Below are 19,584 nucleotides of genomic sequence, written 5' to 3' on the forward strand. Positions count from 1 at the left end.
CATGTAACAAGGAATCGATATTACTCCTGATACCGATACCCCTTCCCCCAATAAAGACAAATCAAAACTCTGATACCTACTTCCAGGATTTTGTCTGTTTGCCACTGGTTATGGTTATTGTATGAAGTACAGGCCGCTGGAAGCCATACTGTTGTTGTTTTCTTCTGATTTTGGGGGTTGAGGGACTGTCTAATAATCTGGGGAAGGAAATGATAGCTGAGAATTTATTTTTAGAGCTACATTTAATCTATAAATTAAAATAGGGGAGTATGTCATGTTCTGGCTCCTTAATTTCAGGCTGCAGCTCTGTCATCTGCCAGCTGTGTTAACAAGAAGAGCGTCATCTATAATCTGTTTTTAAATTTTCTCATTTGTAAAATTAAATTATTATTAAATCTTCATCTATTAAAGATGTACTTTAAGAATTGGATAATACCTACAAATGTTTTGTACTTATGGGAAAGTGCAATATATATCAAAAGAATCTCTTCAGATCAAAAATGTGCTGCCAGTTAACTCAGTTTCCTCTTGTCACCCATGTCTGTAGATTGTCAGCATTACAAGAACATGGTTTTTGGCTTTAACATAAAGCCTTCTCAAGTAAAGATGGCATAGTCAAAGAATACTGGCATCAGATCCCTGAAATATGACTGTCTCAGATATTATACCATGAGTAAGAGCAAATCACTTCTTTCTTGAGTCTCATGTACAAAATGGGATAAAATCTACCCCATGTCCCAAGATTGTGAGGAGCTAATATGCATGTGATTGTGGATGTACTTTGAGAACTGTAAAACATTATGTAGATACAAGGTGGCATTGCATGCTGCAGAACTTTCTTTGACCAGGAGATAATAGGAAAATATAGGCTTAAATAATGCTAGAAATTGCTCATTCAATGTGTGTGTGTGATCTCCTCACAATTTCTTAGTTAACTCTGAAATTTTTACTACTAATAGATGCTAACTAAATTGATAGTAATAGTTGTATGGGGAAATGTATTTAGTGCTCCAACTTGGGATCCTACCCTATGAAGAAAAACATGTTTCTACCTGGCACTGAAAATAGAGAAACTCTCCAGTCTAAGCCAGCACCCACCCTCCTGTCCCTTTCCTCAACTGCTTGCCTTTCATTAAATGTCTGTGGGCTTTTGTCCATTTTGGATGTTGTTTTCTCTGCCTGGATTGTTTCTTCTTTTCCTCTTTTACCTTACTAAATCCCTGTTGATCCTAAAGTTTTAATTTAGATTTTACTCTCTTTGGACATCTTTATCCTTCCAAGATGAGTGGTTTGACTAATTGACTAATTCCTGCACTGATAGTAATTTAGTCTGTTAAACATAATTTTATCTGTCTTTGAATTATTCAGAATTTTGTACTGTTGAAGTTTCAGGTATATAAATGCAGAAGATAGTTAAATTTGTGATAACAAAATTTTTTCCTGTCATTTGCATATTTTTCCAAATCTGGTATTGGTGACAAACACCTCAATTAATTTAGCAAAACAAGAGATCAATTTTCTTGTAATCAAGATGTTAAATTCTAGTTTGTGAATATGTATATATTTAATCTTTCTTAAAAATTGTACTTATTAAAATTGTAATCATTTAAGATGATGCTTGTGTGAGTGCAGGTATTAAGGGAGAATGATGGCAGTGTTTTCCGTAGGTCTGTGGCAAAAGACAATTTATAATTGATTCTTAAAGCACCTTGCAAAGTAAATTTTAAATAGAATTATGAATTGAATTAACATTATTAAAACAACTTATGTTGCCTACTTTACATTTTCCAGGAACATCATTTACAGCGAGCTATTTCAGCACAGCAAGTGTTTAGAGAAAAAAAAGAGAGCATGGTCATTCCAGTTCCTGAGGCAGAGAGCAACGTCAACTATTACAATCGCTTGTACAAAGGAGAGTTTAAACAGCCAAAACAGTTCATTCATATTCAGCGTAAGTTTGTTAATTCATTGTTTTCTGTTTGTAATTTAAATTTTTCAACCAGTGAAAATCTTTTCTCTTTTTGCCCAAGGAGATTTTAATTTTTCAATTCAAACATACTGATTTATAGAGATATGAAACATGAAAGAAAAAATCTCTCTATGCTTACATCTGAACTTTGAGATCATTTTGAGTGTTAGTTGCATTTGGAACGTTTGATGTTTATATAGTATAGGATTTTTTATAGCGCTTATACTTTATTATACAGCTAAAAGGTGGTTGATTACCATACCCAAATGAGATTTATTTTTAAAGGCTAGTGGCTATAATGCTGATTAGGGGTGAGTCTTTTGAAATTTTTTACAATTAGATCCTACACCTCTACCTTCATCTAGTTTTTATAAATTTCTACTTCTGCCTCCTTGATACTCTTATTTTTATCCCCATTGTTACTATTTAAATGATCACCATCTCTTGCCGTAACTACTTCAATAATCTCCTAACTATTCTATTTACTACTCTCCGTCTCCTGTCCTTACCCTCTTCTAATCTATCTTCACAAAGTCCACGGGTGTCAGAGTGGTCTTCCTAAAGTGTCAGTCTGATCAAATTATATTCTGGCTTAAAATCCTGCTGTCATTTTTTAATGTGTGCAGTAGGAGTTTTCAGCTGATTCTGCAGACAGATGCTAGTGTCTTGGTATCTTGTCTGGTTGCATAAACAAACCTTGAGTAGCTTGTTAAAATAGAGATTCCAAGGCTCTGCTTCAGGCCTACCTGTCTGAGAATGTCTGGTATGCAGCCTGGTAATAAGTATTTTTAAAAAGTTCCCCAGGTAATTCTGAAACATCTCCAGATTCAAGACTGACTGTAAGATCTGTTTTTCATTGATTCTAAGATATATACTTTTTATGTATCATCTTTGAAATAAAATTGCATCTTAAATTGCTATTGGTCCTGAATTGAAGTCTAGTTTAACTAAAGAAAATTTACATTTGTTTCTGCTAGGCATCTGGGAACACTATCAACCTGAGACCGCTTTAAAGTCTTTCCTTATTTGTTTGTTTTTGGACCACACTGGTAGCTTTAGTTGAGGCTGCAGGCCTACTTGGAGTTCAGTTCTCAGGGGGAGATTTCTTTCCCCTTTCTTCCACCTATGGGCGTGTTGAGAAATAAAAATTCCTTGCTGTTCCTTTCCGCACGGCTGGTTTATTTTTTTATCTTACATTGAGGTTGTTGCCCTTTGGTAATGTAGCTTTATGCAGGAGTATTCTATTAAACTTCTTAATAGATCTCAACATAAAGCTTTTTTTTCTTTCTTACAGTACATAAAGTAATAGCGCATCTTGTAATTAATGGCAGTTTAGATTTAACAGAATTCAATAATAGCCAAATTTTCTAGTTTGAATACAAAGCCCTTAGTGATCTGTTTCATGCCTACTCCTTTAACCTCATTTCCTGTTGCTCTTCCCCTCACTGTCTGTACCATAGAGACTAACTTAAAATTATCCCCATTTGCTTTATTTCACATTTCACACTTCCTTGCATGTGCTGTTCAAGTCTTCTTTCCCTTCCTGAAGCTGGTTTAAGAGCTAACTCCCTTACAAAGCTTACCCTGACTTTTCACATTGTACCTCCCTTCTTTGCTTATCTCAATACATTGTACTTACCTTTATTAGAGGACTCACCATCCTTTATTGTAATTATTTGTAACCATTCTTTCTCTCCTTTTAGACTGTGAGCTCCTTGAGGGCAGGGACTATGTTTTATTTTCTCTTTGTATCTTTAGAGTAAAGCGCATGGCTTATAGATGCTCAATAAAAGGCATGTTTGTTGACTGAATTGTTTTTAAATGGCTTATCAAAAGCCCTTAAGTGTCAGAACCGTTTTTCAGAGACTCTTTTCTCTTAAGCATTCAAGAGAAACACATGTGCAAAAGTTACTTATGTGATTGTTTTCTCTATGTTCTTTGACTTTGAGTCCTTTCAGCTTGTTGAAGTTGCCTTATCTTTGTATCAGGAAGGAGATAGCTGTTTATAATAGGAATTTTAAGGATTTCTCAAGCTAAAGTATCTGGGTTTTTTGTATTTAAATAACAGTATAGCTGGACAACAGGACCATTTGTAAAAACCGTTCTTGGAAACCAAGAACCAGAAATTGGGTGTAACCCTTCTGAGTCAGGCCCATTGGATACAATAAACATTAATCTTGTGTTGGTTTTTTCATTTTATTTCATCCTATCACTGTAATAAATGGAATAAAAAGAATAGAAAATTATTTTAACTATTTCATTTTTTTCTTTTTTAGTCTGTCAGCATATATATTCTATATACTATACAATATCACACTATATACAACTTTTTATTCTGCCTTTTCTTTCTACTTTTAGTTTAAGTTTCTCAGGTTTTTGTATAGTCTCTGTCATTTTCAATGTATATATAATTTTCCATCAAATTGATATTCCACAATTTGCTTACCTGTATACCTATTGTTGGCCTTAAGGTTATCTCTACTAAAATTTAAACTCATGTTATCATTGAGATTTTTTTTCAAGGAAGGCTTTTTAAAGTTTTTTGATGTAACTTCTTTCCAAGCCCTTAAATATAAGGAGTTTCAGAAAATATTGCTATGGATTTTTCCTTTTCTTCTTTTAATGATAGATTTGAAAGAATCCCCATTTGCCTGGCTAGAGAAAAACGTTGTACAGTTGCCACAGTAGGGTGGCCTAGTTCAGGCCTGTCATGTTGCTTGCTTGGGCTTGGCAGAAGACTTTTTATTGGTCTCTCTGTTCTAGTCTTTATGCCTTCCAGTCCATCATCCACACTGCCATTATTGTGATATTACCCATTTAGAATTTCTCAGACTCTCTGTTGCATATAGGATAATATTTTAACATCTTTGTATGATGTTTAAGGCCCTCTTTTATGCCTGTCCAGCCACAGTTTCCTGTGTATTCTTCCACTGTGACACCAACCTTATTGAAATGAACTGTTGGCGGGTCTGTTTCTTCCTCTAGACGGTAAGCTCCTCAGGAACACAGCTACATTGTATTCAACATACAGTTCCAGACTACAGTCTCAGTATGCTTTTTTCCCCCAATTCGTCTAACCCTTCACACTTTCAGCTACAATAATAATGAGCCCCTTGCAGCTCTCTGATACTTAGGCCTTATTTTCTCATGCCTCCATGTCTTCATGTAGCCCTTTACTTCTCTCTTGCGTTTGTTAAAATAGAACTTGCTCTCCAAGTCTCATCTCCCGGATTACCATTAGGAGCCTTTTCCTGACCCCTCTAAGCAAGAGTTCTTGGCACTGTTGACCTCAGGCCCTCCTGTGATATGTGCACACTCTCATTGTGGCATTGACCACCTTCAGTTGTGATTGTCTTGCCCTCTGTTGCCTCATTAGGCTATAATGCTCATTGAGAGCAAGGACGTTTTTTTTTCTTTTAATTTCACTACCTAATATAGTACCTAGCATGCGGTTAGGTATGCAATTAAATATTTGCTGAATAAATAAATGGGTGAATGAATGGATAATTGAAGATAAAATCATACACACCATGGCATTTTTGAGACACCAATCTTGGAAGACTCAAAATTGTACACAGAATCAAATATGAGAATAAAATTATTGATGTGTCCCGTGAAATTGAGACCTGCTGTGTGGATCCAAGTTAGAAATTAAAATTACTCACCAACAATGTGATTTTAGGGCAAAAAGTGTCTGCCAAGAAGGAATTGGAAGTGGAATGACTCCAGTCTTGGTATGGATGTGAGAGAAACCTTCTTGTTCCTTCCTGTCCCTTTCAGTACTAGTTGTCCGTAGTCACCCATATTGATATTCTGGGGAACTTATTCAGGTCAGTCACAACACACTGGAGTATTCTTACCAGATTGGAAGCATCTTGGAGGCACAAAGTCCTTGATGACCTAAGATACTCAAACTGTTCCTTGTTTAGACTAATTCTACACACTGGTCAGTTGTGTGATACATGCAGAAAATGCTATCTGTTGTTTTACTTACGGTTATAACAAATTTACTTTGGGTACTTCAACCCATATGTTAAAATTCCTTCATTCCTTTTGGAGTTTAAGAACCTTATTAAATTCAGAACCCAAACTTTTCTCCTTAAGGAAACTGCTTTGTTTACACTGCAGTAAGTTTTTTTATTTTGGCCTTCCATTACCCCTTTTATTTAATGTTAATATTTTACAGTTGACATTAAGTATCTCAGAATTTTAGTACATGACGGAACTTGAGATATTGTTTCATAAATATTCTGAAGTTAATTTGTGTCCAGTTTTGAACCCAATTAAATGGCTCTTGGAGATGGGACTCTCTTTTTTTTAAATGAAGGTTCACTTCCCCTTCTCGGTGCATTATACCTACAAACACAGATCAGTAGAACAGCTCACCTGCTTGGCTGAAAGAAAGGAGAGTTTAGGAGAAAGGATAGGTGGGGTAGTACCTCTCCTTGTCAGGCAAGGAGAGGAACTCACTCAAAGGAGATTGAATTCTGCTGTTTGTGTCTGTGGCCCAGATCTTAAGCCCTGGGAAAGTGCCTGTTTGTGTATACTGCTGTGTACCTCTCTACACTTGAAACTACCTCCTTCTCTGTTCCATAAAGCTGACCATTGTCAAGTCTACACTTGGAAAGGAAGAAAAATTCCACCTATCAGTGTAAAGTGGATCTGTATATTCCACTAGATTTTCAGCAAGAGTGAGACAGATGCTTGCCTAACATCCAACTTCAATCTCATTATCCTTGGAATGTCCTTAGCTATTCTCCCCATTAAACAAAAGTGATGATAATTGATTCTTTGCCCTGTGGAGGCAAACATGTTTTGATTAGAAAGTGTTGGAAAAGATCTCAAATGAAGAGCATTGTTTCGTTTGTACAGTAAAGCTTCTTGGTGAAAAGGATGCATTCTAGGAACATCATTTTCTTGTGAAAATGTCACTGGGTATGTATTAAGAAATCAAATTGAGCACAAATCCCATGAAATGACATCACATATATAAATAAATAAATACTAGAAAAACAGTGCCACGAGTACAGAAGTGAATTGTATCAGATTTGTGGGAACACATTTTAGGTGCAGCTAGATCCCAAGTAGGGGTGATTAGAGGGGTGATAACAGGGAGAGTGAGCAAGGCCAGGTTCTGAGGGCAACCCACATTCAGATCAGCTGGCTTTAAGGATCTTCTTCTCAAGATTGTACTGAGCCTCCTGTACTTGGGTAAAGCCATGAGTGTGGGCATGAGGGCTGAAATGGTAGAGCAGTATTTGGGTAGCTGCTAATCCAGGATGGTGGAAGAGCCCCAAAACTCAGAAAATATTAAAGTAATGCCAGGTGTTTGGGGGAAAAAGCAAAATAATCATTGGGCAGTCTGGATTGGAGAGATAAAAGAGAAGTCTAAGTGCAAGGAGAGTGTCCCTTTGGCCTGTATGCGTTTATTTATGTCCACCATTAAAAAAAAAAAAAGCTTTGAGGTGGCTTTGAGTAAAATACAGCACAATAGATTAAAGACCATAGTTAAAGAAATTAGGGAGAAAATAAAGACACAATAGTGGTAAATTTGATGCATAGTGGCACATGTTTTAGGCATGAGGTAATAGGCAAATCAAAAGGTAAGATTGGTTTTAAGGTGTGTATTTCAGTGTGTGTTTCCTGGTACTGAAGCATTTAGAACTGTCCTATGGGGGGACACAAAGAAGATACTGGGATATAACCCAGCACACCTGATTTTGCTAATAGGAGTTACCAGAAATAGGCCTTCAACATATTCACCAAGCAACTAGCATCTCCTGGAAGATTCTTCAGTGATGCCACACTGCCTTGAGATTTGGCACCTTTCAGCATCTTGTCTGTCTCCCAGTCTACCATAAAAGACTAAATTTCCTTCTCATCTTACCCTAGTAGTATAATTTAATGGGCTGCCTACCCATAAAAATATTTTCTCATATGCTTATTTCTCGAAAATTTTTATAAAAGACTAAACAAAGGCGTAATAAAATAGCTAACATTTACTGATTGCTGTGCCCAGGTCCTGTTAGTGTTGTACATATATTAAGTCAATTACTTCTCAAAGGAACCTTATGAGGCAGCTAATATTTTTACCCCCTTTTTAAAGAAAGATTACATAAATAGCCCAAAGTAATGCAAGTGGAAGAGTCTGAATTTGAACCCAGGCCATCTGGCCCTAGAATGTGCCTGTTGAGCTATGGTATACTGCTTGTCAGTGATGGGTTATAAGATGCAGATACTGATATATATTAAACAGAAATCCATTACCATTCAAACATGGTTGATAATAGAATCAACAATGGGAGTAAAGAATTCTTTTTTTTTTTTTTTTTTTGATGAATAATTTGCAGGGTAGAGGATAGGTTGTCTCCTGATAGAAAAGGGAGTCCTGGATGTGAAAGACAAATGCGAGCACTTGTTATGACACTTTTCTGGTTTGGCCTAGCAGGGGATTAATGAATGGGGGAGCACTGTGTGTGAGGAGGTGTCAGGAGGAGGGAAAAGCTTGAAGAAAAGAGAACTGTGAGAGTAATAAAAACAAGTAATTAAAACACACTTTATAATTTTGCTTAGAGTAGTAAGGAGCTCCAGTGAAAAGGGGTGAATTTTAGCATTTGGGAAGCCTAAGATCCAATTTTTGAAAGAGCCTTCTTTTTTTTTTTTTTTAATTTTATTTATTTATTTTTTTTCCCCAAAGCCCAGTAGATAGTTGTATGTCATAGTTGCACATCCTTCTAGTTGCTGTATGTGGGACACGGCCTCAGCATGGCCAGAGAAGCGGTGCGTCGGTGTGCGCCCGGGATCCAAACCCGGGCCACCAGCACCGGAGCGCACGTACTTAACCTCTAAGCCACGGGGCCGGCCCTAAAAGAGCCTTCTAAGACAATTTTTTGAAGCCTTTTAGAAAGAGCAACTCAAAGACATTGGGGGGAAAGCCCCTAGGGCAACAATATGGGCTGAGCCTTTAAAAAAAAAAAAAGCTCCAACATACATGCCCACATATGTGTAGATGTACACACACACACACACGCACACGAAATAAGGGATCAGCCAGGACCTCTGGGCTCCAGGAAAACTGAGCAGAGCTAGAGAACCTCTTCTAGTGCCGTTGGGTGTCCTGGCTTTCTGCAAGTCCAAGTCATCTTTAAAGATAATTCTGCAACCCTAATAGAGGGAGGCCTAAGTTGGGAAAGAGCTGTGTGGCAGTTATTGATTTCTAAACCTCCAAATAAGCGCTGTGCTTGGCAAACAGTGAAGTCTGCTTTGGATGGAATGAAGAGGGCCTTGGTCAAGTGGGCTTTATCTTCTCCATCTGTTTAGAAAAATCATAGTTACAGTACCTCTCATGGTTGTTCAGAGGAGGCAAAAATGGATAGTAGTGATATAAAAGATGAAAGAATAAAAAGCCTCCATAATGATGTTGCTTTTTAAATAATCTAAGATAATATTTAGTGACTAATTATTTTCTCATTGACATTCTTCAATAAAGTCATCAAAATTGTAGGAATATAAGACCCTTGTCCCTCTGGAGGTTAAATAAAGCGACTTGTTTTCCTCCCTAAATTGGACCTTGTTCAAAAATAGTTGTTTATCATCACTGGCTTAAGAATCTCCTCTGTTTCTCTCTCTGTTTTTTTGAGATGTTGAGGTTTATTCTCTATAGTGAAAAGGAAACTGTTAATTGCAGAAAAAATTAATAATCCTGTCTCGCAAACATAACCAACAGAGATAAAAGTTGTATTTTCTTCCCTCTATTTCCAAATTTGCGTCATACTGTGTATGTGTATGTATATATGTGTGTGTTTGTGGCTTTTGCTTTTTTTTTACTTAATTATCATAAACTTTTCCATGTCATTAAATAGCTAATAATTTTAGAAAGCTGTAAAATATTACAAGGAATTAGTTTTATATCCTTCAGTAGTCAGCAGGAATCTGTAAGAAAGCAAGCCAGTACTGAAGGTTTCTATTTGTTTATATTTAACAAGTAGTTTTAGAACCACATTATTTGTGGTTTTGTTATATTACTAAAATATGAATTTGTATATTAGTAAACTATATTTTGCATTTCAAGGAAAAACAGTATTTTAGACTTTTTAATAAAAGTAATAGTTACTTTTCTCAACAGCTAGTGTGCAATGAGCTAGTGTGCAATGAACTGTTTTTAGATAAGGCCTAATGTAACTTAGAGACATTTACAGTCTCTTTATCTAATCCACCTATGTAATCTTTTTGAGAAATCATAAAGTTTGTAAGTTGCCAATACCTATGTCCTTTCAAGGCTTATTTATACCTTCAGTTTTCCTGAGGAAATACCCTCTAAATTTTTTCCCTCTTTTCCCACCTAAGGGGTTTTAATTGCTGGAAAGCTTAAGAAACAAAGTGTGTATAATCTGATATTAATGGGACATTCCAGCTCTGGTACTTATTTTAATTATTAACGGTGTTACTTGGGTCAAGGTAGCTGGCTCATCTGAGCTTCAAATACTTCTATTGAGTGGAAAAAAAGTAATATCTACTTCGCATGATTTCTTGAAAAATAAAATGAAATAATTTTAGAATAGCCACTGTTGTTTGAGACACGTTGGTTTCTACTCTCTAGCAACATCTAACCCAGTGCCACAAAACCATAACCACATTTGCAGAACCCTGGGCAAGAACCAATGAGGTCTAGATTTAGAGAACAGCATTTTGAGCAGATTTAGGCAGTATTTTCTAACTGACTGGATGAGAAGATGAGAGAGAACAGAATTGAACATGACTAATTGTCCAGCCGCGAAATGTGGAAAGGAAATATGTTTAGGTGTTGTTCCTTAATATCTCATAATAATTAATACATATTGAGTGTTTATGGTGAGCCAGGTATTATTATAAGGAGTCTGTATGTTTTACCTTATTTCATACCCATGAAAACCATATGAGGTAGGTAAAATTATTTTCCTCATTTTGCAAAGGTTGTAATGGTCTGTTGTAAATGCAGAAAGATTTAGGAGCATGTTCTCAAGACCTTGTAACTAGAGGAGCCAGAATTTGAATCAGGCAGTTGGGTTCCAGAATCCATGCTTTTTTTTTTTTTTTTTTGCCTCCCAATTTTATTGAGATATAATTGATATATGGTGCTGTAAGTTTAGGATGTATAGCATAATGATTTGACTTACAGTTATTGTGAAATGATTACCACAGTAAGTTTAGTTAACATCCATCACCTCATATAGTTATAAAAAAAATTTTTTTTTTACCTGTGATGAGAACTCTTAGGATTTACTCTCAGCAATTTTCATATGTATCATATAACAGTGTTACCTGTAGTCATCCTGTTGTACATTACATCCTAGTACTTATTTATCTTATAACTGAAAGTTTGTACGTTTTGACCACCTTCATGTAATGTCCTCTCCCCTCACTGTCACCTCTGGTAACCGCAAATCTGATCTCTTTTTCTATTAGTTTGGTTTGGGTTTTTTTTGTTTTGTTTTTAGATTCCACAAGTAAGTGAAATCATACAGTATTTATCTTTCTCTATCTGACTTAATTCACTTAACATAATTATACCCCCAAGTTCCATCTATGTTGTTGCAAATGGCAGGATTTCTTTGTTTTTTATGGTTGAATAATATTCCATTACACACACACACACACACACACACACACACACACACACGCAACTTCTTCCATTCATTCGTTGGCCACTTGGGTTGTTTCCATGTCTTGACTGTTGTAAATAATGCTGCTATGAACATGGGGGTGCAGATCATCTCTTTAACATAGAGTCTTGTTTTCTTTGGATATATTCCCAGAAGTGGGATTGCTGGATCATATTGTAGTTCTATTTTTAATTTTTTGAGGAATTTCTTTACTGTTTTCTATAGTGGCTCTACCAATTTACATTCCCACAACAGTACACAAGGGTTCCATTTTCTCCACATCCTCACCAGCATTTGTTATCGCTTGTCTTTTTGATGTTAGCTATGCTAACAGGCCTGAGGTGATACCTCATTGTGGTTTTAATTTGCATTTCCTGAATGATGAGTGATGTTGAGCACCTTTTCATGTACCTGTTGGCCATTTGTTTATCTTCCTTAGACAAATGTCTGTTCGGGTCCTTTGCCCATTTTTTAATTGGATTAATAGTTTATTTTTTAAAACGGTTTTAGATTCACAAAAAATTGAGCAGATAGTATAGGGAGTTTCCATATGCCACCCCCTACACACACACACACACTTTTCCCTATTATTCATATCTTGCATTAGTGTGGTACATTTGTTACGATTAATGTAGTCCATACCTTATCATCAATTGAAGTCCATAGTTTACATTACTGTTCATTGTGCTGTACAGTTTTATGGATTTTAAAATATCCATGTCATGGGTCCACCATTACATTATCCTATAAAATAGTTTCACCACCCTAAAAACTCCCTGTATTTCAACTGTTCACCCCCCCAGATCCCTGGCAACCACTGGTCTTTTTGCTATAGTTTCTTTCTCTATAGTTTTGCTTTTTCCAGAATGTCATATAGGTGGAATTATACAATATGTAGGTTTTTCAGACTGGCTTCTTTAGCTTAGCAGTATGCATTTAAGATTCTTCTATGTCATTTTGTGGCTTGCTAGCTCATTTCTTTTTATCATTGAATAATATTCCATTGTATGGATGTAGCACGGTTTGTTTATTCATTCACCTATTGAAGGACATCTTGGTTGCCCCAGTTTTGGGTGATTATGAAAAAGACTGCTCTAAATATTTGTCTGCAGGTTTTTGTTTGGACATAAGTTTTCAACTCCTTTGGGTAAATATGTAGGAGTGCAATTGTTGGATTGTATGGTAAGACAACGTTTACTTTTGTAAGAATTTGCCAAACTGACTTCCAAAGTAGCTGTACCAATTTGCATTCCTTCCAGCAGTGAATGAGAGCTCCTTTGCTCTGTATCCTCATCAGCATTTGGTATTGTCAGTTTTTGGATTTTAGCCATTCTAATAGGTGTATAATGGTATCTCATTGTTTTAACTTGCAATTCCCTAATAACCTAGGATGTTGAGTACCTTTTCATGTGATTAATTGCATATGATTAATTTTTTGCAATTAATGAGATGAGATGTCTGTTCAGATCTTTTACCCATTTTTTAATTGGAACGTTTGTTTTCTTATTGTTGAATTGTAAGTGTTCTTTGTATATTTTGGATACAAGTCCTTTATTAGATATGTGTTTTGCAAATATTTTCTCTGTCTGGCTTGTCTTTTCATAGTGTCTTTTATAGAGCATCTGTACTAACATCTGCCAATCCTCCTCTTTTTTTGCTAAGGAAGACTGGCCCTGGGCTAACATCCGTGCCCATCTTCCTCCACTTTGTATGGGATGCTGCCACAGCGTGGCTTGCCAAACAGTGCGTCGGTGCGCGCCCAGGATCCGAACCAGCGAACCCCGGGCCACCGCAGCAGAACACGCGCACTTAACTGCTTGCGCCACCGGGCTGGCCCTGAAGCTTTCAATTTTAATGACGTCTAGCTTAACAGTTGTTCTCTGTCATGGATTTTGCTTTTGGGTGGTGTTTCTGAAATCTCATCACCAAACATAAGATCATCTAGATTTTCTCCTATGTTATCTTCTAGTAGTTTTATAGATTGTGTTTTACATTTAGGTCTGTGATCCATTTTGAGTTAGTTTTTGTGAAAGGTATAGGGTCTGTGCTTAGATTCATTTTTTTATATATAGGTGTCCAGTTGTTATAGCATCATTTGTTGAAAAGTTGCTTTTCAGCTTTATTGTTTTTGCATTGAATTGCCTTTGCTCTTTTGTCAAAGATCAGTGCTGTATTTGTGTGGGTCTATTTCTGGGCTCTGTCTTCTGTTCCATTGATCTTTTTGTCTGTTCTTTTGTCAATAGCATGCTGTCTTAGTTACTTCACAGTAAGTCTTGAAATCAGTCTTCTGACTTTGTACTTCTCCTTCAATATTATGTTGACTACTCTGGATCTTTTGCTTCTCCATATAAACTTTAGAATCAATTTGTCAATATCCACAAAATAACTTGCTGGGATTTTGATCGAGATTGGATTGACTCTATAGATCAAGCTGGGAAAAACTGACATCTTAACAATGTTGAGCCTTATCTGTAAACATGAATATTTATTTAGTTTTTCTTTGATATGTTTCACCAGGGTTTTGCAGTTTTCCTCATTTACATATTTTGTTAGATTTATACCTAAGTATTTCATTTTTGGGAGTACTAATGTAAATGGTATTGTGTTTTTGTATATTAACTTAGTGTTCTGCAACCTTGCTATAATCACTTAGTTCTGGGAGTTTTTTTGTCACTTTTGGATTTTCTATATAGAAGATCATGTCATCAGTGAACAAAGGCAGTTTAATTTCTCCCTTCCCAATCTTTATGCCTTTTCTTTTCTTTTTTTGTCTTACTGCATTAGCTGGGACTTTCAATACAGTATTGCAAAGTAGTGGTGAGAGGGGCTATCCTTGCCTTGTTTCTGATCTTAGTGGGAAAGCTCTTAGTTTCGCATGATTAAGTATGATATTAGCTGTAAGTTTTTTGTTAATGTTCTTTATCAAGTTGAGGAGATTTTGCTCTATCCTAGTTTGCTGAGAATATTTATCATGAATGGATGTTGGATTTTGTTAAATGCTTTTTCTGCATCTACTGATATGATTTTATGATTTTTATTCTTTGTTGATATGGTAGATTACATTCATTAATTTCTCCGGCCTTGCATACCTGGGATAAATCCCACTTGGTCATGGTATATAATTCTTTTTATACGTTGATAGATTTGATTTGCTAATATTTTGTTGAGGATTTGTGCATCTGTGTTCCTGAGAGATATTGGTCTGTAGTTTTCCTGTAATGTCTTTGTCTGGCTTTGGTATTAGGGTAATGCTGGCCTCATAGAATGAGATAGGAAGAATTCTCTTTGCTTGTATCCCCTGAAAAGACATTATAGAGAATTGATATAATTTCTTCCTTAAATATTAGGTAGAATTCACCAGTGAACCTGTCTGGGCCTGGTGCTTACAGTTTTGGAAGACTATTAGAAAGTATTGATTCAATGTCTTTAATAGATATAGGCCTATTCAGACTGTATACTTTTCTTCTGTGAGTTTTGGCAGGTTATATCTTTCAAGGAATTAGTCCATTTCATCAAGGTTATGTGGGCATAGAGTTGTTCATAATACTCTTTGTCCTTTTAATATCCATGCATTCAGTAATGATGCTCCCTATTTCTTTTCTTTCTGATATAGTAATTGTGTTTTCTCTCCTTTTTTCTTAGCTTGGCTAGAAGCTTATTGATTTTATTGATCTTTTCAAAAACCAGCTTTTGGTTTTGTTGATTTTCTGTTTTCAATTTCATCGATTTCTGTTCTATTTCTTATTATTTCTTTTCTTTTGCTTACTTTGGATTTAATTTGCTGTTCTTTTTCTAGTTTCCTAAAGTGGAAGTTTATATTATTGATTTTAGATCTTTCTTCTTTTCTAACATATGCATTTGGTGCTATAAATTTCTCTCTTTGTTGCATCGCACAAATTTTGATGAATTGCGATTTCATTTTCATTTAGTTAAAAATATTTTAAAATTTTTATGTGTGTTGTTTAGTCTCTAAGTATTTTGGGATTTTCCAGCTGTCTTTCTCTTACTGATTTCTAGTTTAATTCCTTGTGATCTGAGAGCAAATATTGTATGATTTTTATTCTTTTACATTTGTTAAGGTGTTTTTCTGTGGCCCAGAATGTGATATCTGGGTCAGTGTTCCATGTGAGATTGAGAAGAATGTGTAATCTGCTGTTGTTGGATAAAGTAGGCTATAGATGTGCATTGTATCCAGTTGATTGATGGTGCTGTTGAGTTCAGCTATGTCCTTAAACTGATTTTCTGCCTACTGGATCTGTCCATTTCTGTTAGAGTGGTGTTCAAGTCTCCAGCTATAATAGAGGATTCATCTATTCTTGTAGCCCTATCGTTTTTTGCCTCACATATTTTGATGCTGTGTTGTTAGGCACATACACATTAAGGATTGTTATGATTTCTTGTAGTACTGACCCCTTTGTCATTGTATAATGCCCTTCTTTATCTCTGATAACTTTCCTTGCTCTGGAGTCATCTCTGTGTGAAATTAATATAGCTACTTCTGCTTTCTTTTGATTAATGTTAGCAAGGTATATGTTTCTCCATCCTTTTACTTTTAATCTATATGTGTCTTTATATTTAAAGTGGAGTTTTTTTGTAGATAAGAAGTTGAGTCTCATTTTTGATCCACTCTGACAATCTGTCTTTGAATTGGTGTATTTAGACCATTGACTTTTCCTGCCTTTTGTGGGTTGTTTTTTTTGGCGAGGAAGATTGTACCTGAGCTGACATCTGTGCCAGTCTTCCTCTATTTTTGGTATGTGGGACGCTGCCACAGCATGGCTTAATGAGCAGTGTGTAGCTCCGCACCTGGAATCCAAATCTGCGACCCCCACGCTGCCAAAGCAGAGTGCGCAAACTTAACCACTATGCCACCAGGCTGGCCCCCTTTTATGGTTTTGATTGAGTATTTTATATGCTCATTTTCTGTCCTTTCTTAGCATATCACTTATACTTCTTTTTTTTACTTTTTTTAGTGATTACCCTAGAGTTTGCACAATACATTTACCAATAATCCAAGTCCAATTCCAAATAACACTATACCACATCATGGGTAATGCAAGTATCTTATAACAACAAAATATTTCTAATTTCTCCCTCCTATTCCTTGTATCATTGCTGTCATTCATTTTAGTTATACTTGAGTATACATAATTGAATACATTGTTGCTATTATTATTTTGAGCAAACCTATTATCTATTAGATCAAGAATAAGAAAAATAAAAGTTTTCATTTTACCTTCATTTATTCATCCTCCAGTGCTCTTCCTTTCTTTATGTAGATAAAAGTTTCTGACCTATATCATTTTCCTTCTCTCTAAAGAACTTTTTAACATTTCTTATGAGGCAGGTCTACTGGCAATAGACTTCCTTGATTTTTATCTGAAAAAGTCCTTATTTCTCCTTCACTTTTGAAAGATAATATCATAGGTTACAGAATTCTAGGTTGATGGGGTTTTTTTCCTCTCAACTCTTATTTCAGTCCACTCTCTTGCTTCTGTGTCTGAGGAGAATTGAATGTAATTATTTTTGTTCCTCTCTATAGGTAGGATTTTTTTTCCCCTTTGGCTTCTTTCAAGATTTTTTTCTTTGTATTTGATTTTCTCAAGTTTGAATATGATATGGCTAGGTGTAGATGTTTTTTTTGGCATTTTCGCTGCTTAATATTGTCTGAGCTTCCTGAATCTTTGGTTTATTGTCTGACATTAATTTGGGGGAAATTCTCAGTTATTATTGCTTCAGATATTGCTTCTTTTCCTTTTGGTAATCCTATTATGTCTATGTTATACTTTTTGTAGTTGTGCCATAGTTCTGGGATATTCTGTTCTATTTTTTTTCATTCTTTTTCTCTTTACTTTTCAGTTTTGGAACTTTCTGTTTTCATATCGTCAAGCCCAGAGATTCTTTCCTCGGCCATGTCCAGTCTACTAATGAGCCTATCAAAGGCATTCATAATTTCTGTTAACAGTATTTTTGATCTCTAGCATTTCTTTTTGATTGCTTTTTAGAATTCCCATCTATCTGCTTACAATATCCATCTGTTCTTGCACGTTGTCTACTTTTTCCATTAAAGCCTTTAGCGTATTAATCACAGTTTTTTTAAATTTCTGATCTGATAATTCCAATGTTCCTGCCATATCTGACTCTGGTCCTGATGCTTGTTCCGTCTCTTCTAACTGTGTTTTTTGCCTCATTATGCTTTGTAAATTTTTGTTGAAAAGTGGGCATGATGTACTGGGTAAAAGTAACTGAGGCAAATAGGACTTTAATGATGTAGTGGTAAGATGTGGGTGGAAGGGAAACATTATGTAGTCTTATGGTTAGGTCTCAGTCTTTGGTGAGCCCCTGTCCCTGGACTGTGAACTTTACCAGTGCTTTTCAGTTTTTTCCCCCACCTTAGGTGAGACAGGATGGCTAGAGGGTGTATTGGAGTTGGGTATTTCCCTTCCCCCAGGTCAGTTAGGCTCTGGTAAAATCCAAGAAGGCTAGGCTCTGGTAAAACAGTTTCTCCTGAGTGCAGGCCTTGTTAAGAAGAACAGAATGCTCTGGAATATTTCAAAATGGTTGTTTTCCCTCTTCCTGTCTGAAGCAAGAGGGGGTTTCTCTCTGATATTCCCTGGGAGGACATGGTAGAGCTCCTAGAGGTAAAACTCACCAAAGTGTGGGGGCTCCTTGTGACTGAGTCCCCCTGAAGTTTTTATCTCTCAAGACTTGTCTATACTGAGCATCCAGCAATTCGTTGATTACAATTTAGGTTTCCTACCCTGGCACTGGTTCCCGGAGAGGTTTCTGCTCTGGCAAATTGTGATTCTCTGTCTTCCCCTGCTTGTCTCCTCAGTTTTGGGAGCAGCTATTTATTTGCGTTTTGACCTCACTTCTCAAATGGATGTAAGAAAAGTTTTGATTTTTCAGTTTGTTTAACTTTTACTTGTTAGGATGAAGTGGCCACTTCTAAGTCCTCGTGTCTGACTGGAAACTGGAAGTCCATATATGATTTTGTTTTAAACCTTTTTTCACTTAATGTTTAGATTTTTTTCTGTGTCATTGTCTTCATAATTTTGTTTTGGTTGCTCATGGTTTGAAGATGATATATAATAGCTTAACAAATTTCTTCTAATTGAAACAGATTGTTAAGTTTTTTTCAGGGGCTATTTTTGATAACTGTTTGCATCTGTGGCTTTGTCCTAATTCTCAGAAGTTTATAAAAAATCTTTAAATCTGTTCTTTTGTAATTTTTTATGGTCTGTTTTTTAAATGTCTTCAATAGTAGTAAATATTGCTTTTTGATAAAATGTACTCTGTTTAATTTTGGAACACCATTCAGAGCCAAGTGTGGTCAATAACTTAGATATTATTTTGGTTTAAAATAAATTTTTGACTATAAAGTATTAGACTGTTTTCTCTTATTTATAATCTCGTTTTGAAGGCAGTTTCAGAGAAGAGGTTCCCGAATGCTTTCTTTGTGGATATACTTCTTGAGGATTAAGATCATGACTTACTCATTATGAATCATCAGAGCCCCTTTTTAAAAAAATCTCACTTTTTTTCTTCACCTCAGTGAACACAAAATGATCTGAGTAGGTTTTATATTGTGTTCTGACATTAAAATTTTTAAGACAGTTTTAAGAATTGGAAAATGTTTTATTGCAGCTGATTTGTTCATTCATCAGTGTTAGTTGGCCTACTGTGTTTAGGGCCTAGTTTTGATGGTATAAACAAAGTCAATTTTTTATCCCAACTTCAGTCAAGAATTTTACATTCTGTGTAGTAACTGATATTTACTTGACTGCTCTTTCTGGACACAACTCTAGTGAATTTTTAGGCATTAAAGTTGTTGAAGCAGGAACTGTTGGCCAAGGTGTTATATTGGGAATTCAGGAATCTTATCGCTGAAGGATCTGGAATTATAATGTCAGATAGGTTGTTTTGAGGAGAACATGGATGGCACTGGAAGAATGAGATTATGTATAGTCCATG

At 35.8% G+C, this 19,584-nt stretch overlaps 1 protein-coding gene across 1 annotated transcript in view; it reads left to right on the forward strand.

Moving 5' to 3' along the window:
- The window catches only part of EPC2 (enhancer of polycomb 2), a 125,913-nt gene that overhangs the window by 42,484 nt on the left and 63,845 nt on the right, over positions 1-19,584 (forward strand). The window contains exon 2 of the mRNA XM_004423844.3: positions 1,792-1,951. Coding sequence (XP_004423901.1) covers positions 1,792-1,951 — 160 coding nt within the window. The remainder of the gene's footprint in view (positions 1-1,791; positions 1,952-19,584) is intronic.

Source organism: Ceratotherium simum, chromosome 9 (genome assembly GCF_057802395.1).
Source record: "Ceratotherium simum simum isolate JZ-2026a chromosome 9, ASM5780239v1, whole genome shotgun sequence".
Classification (NCBI taxonomy): Eukaryota; Metazoa; Chordata; class Mammalia; order Perissodactyla; family Rhinocerotidae; genus Ceratotherium; species Ceratotherium simum.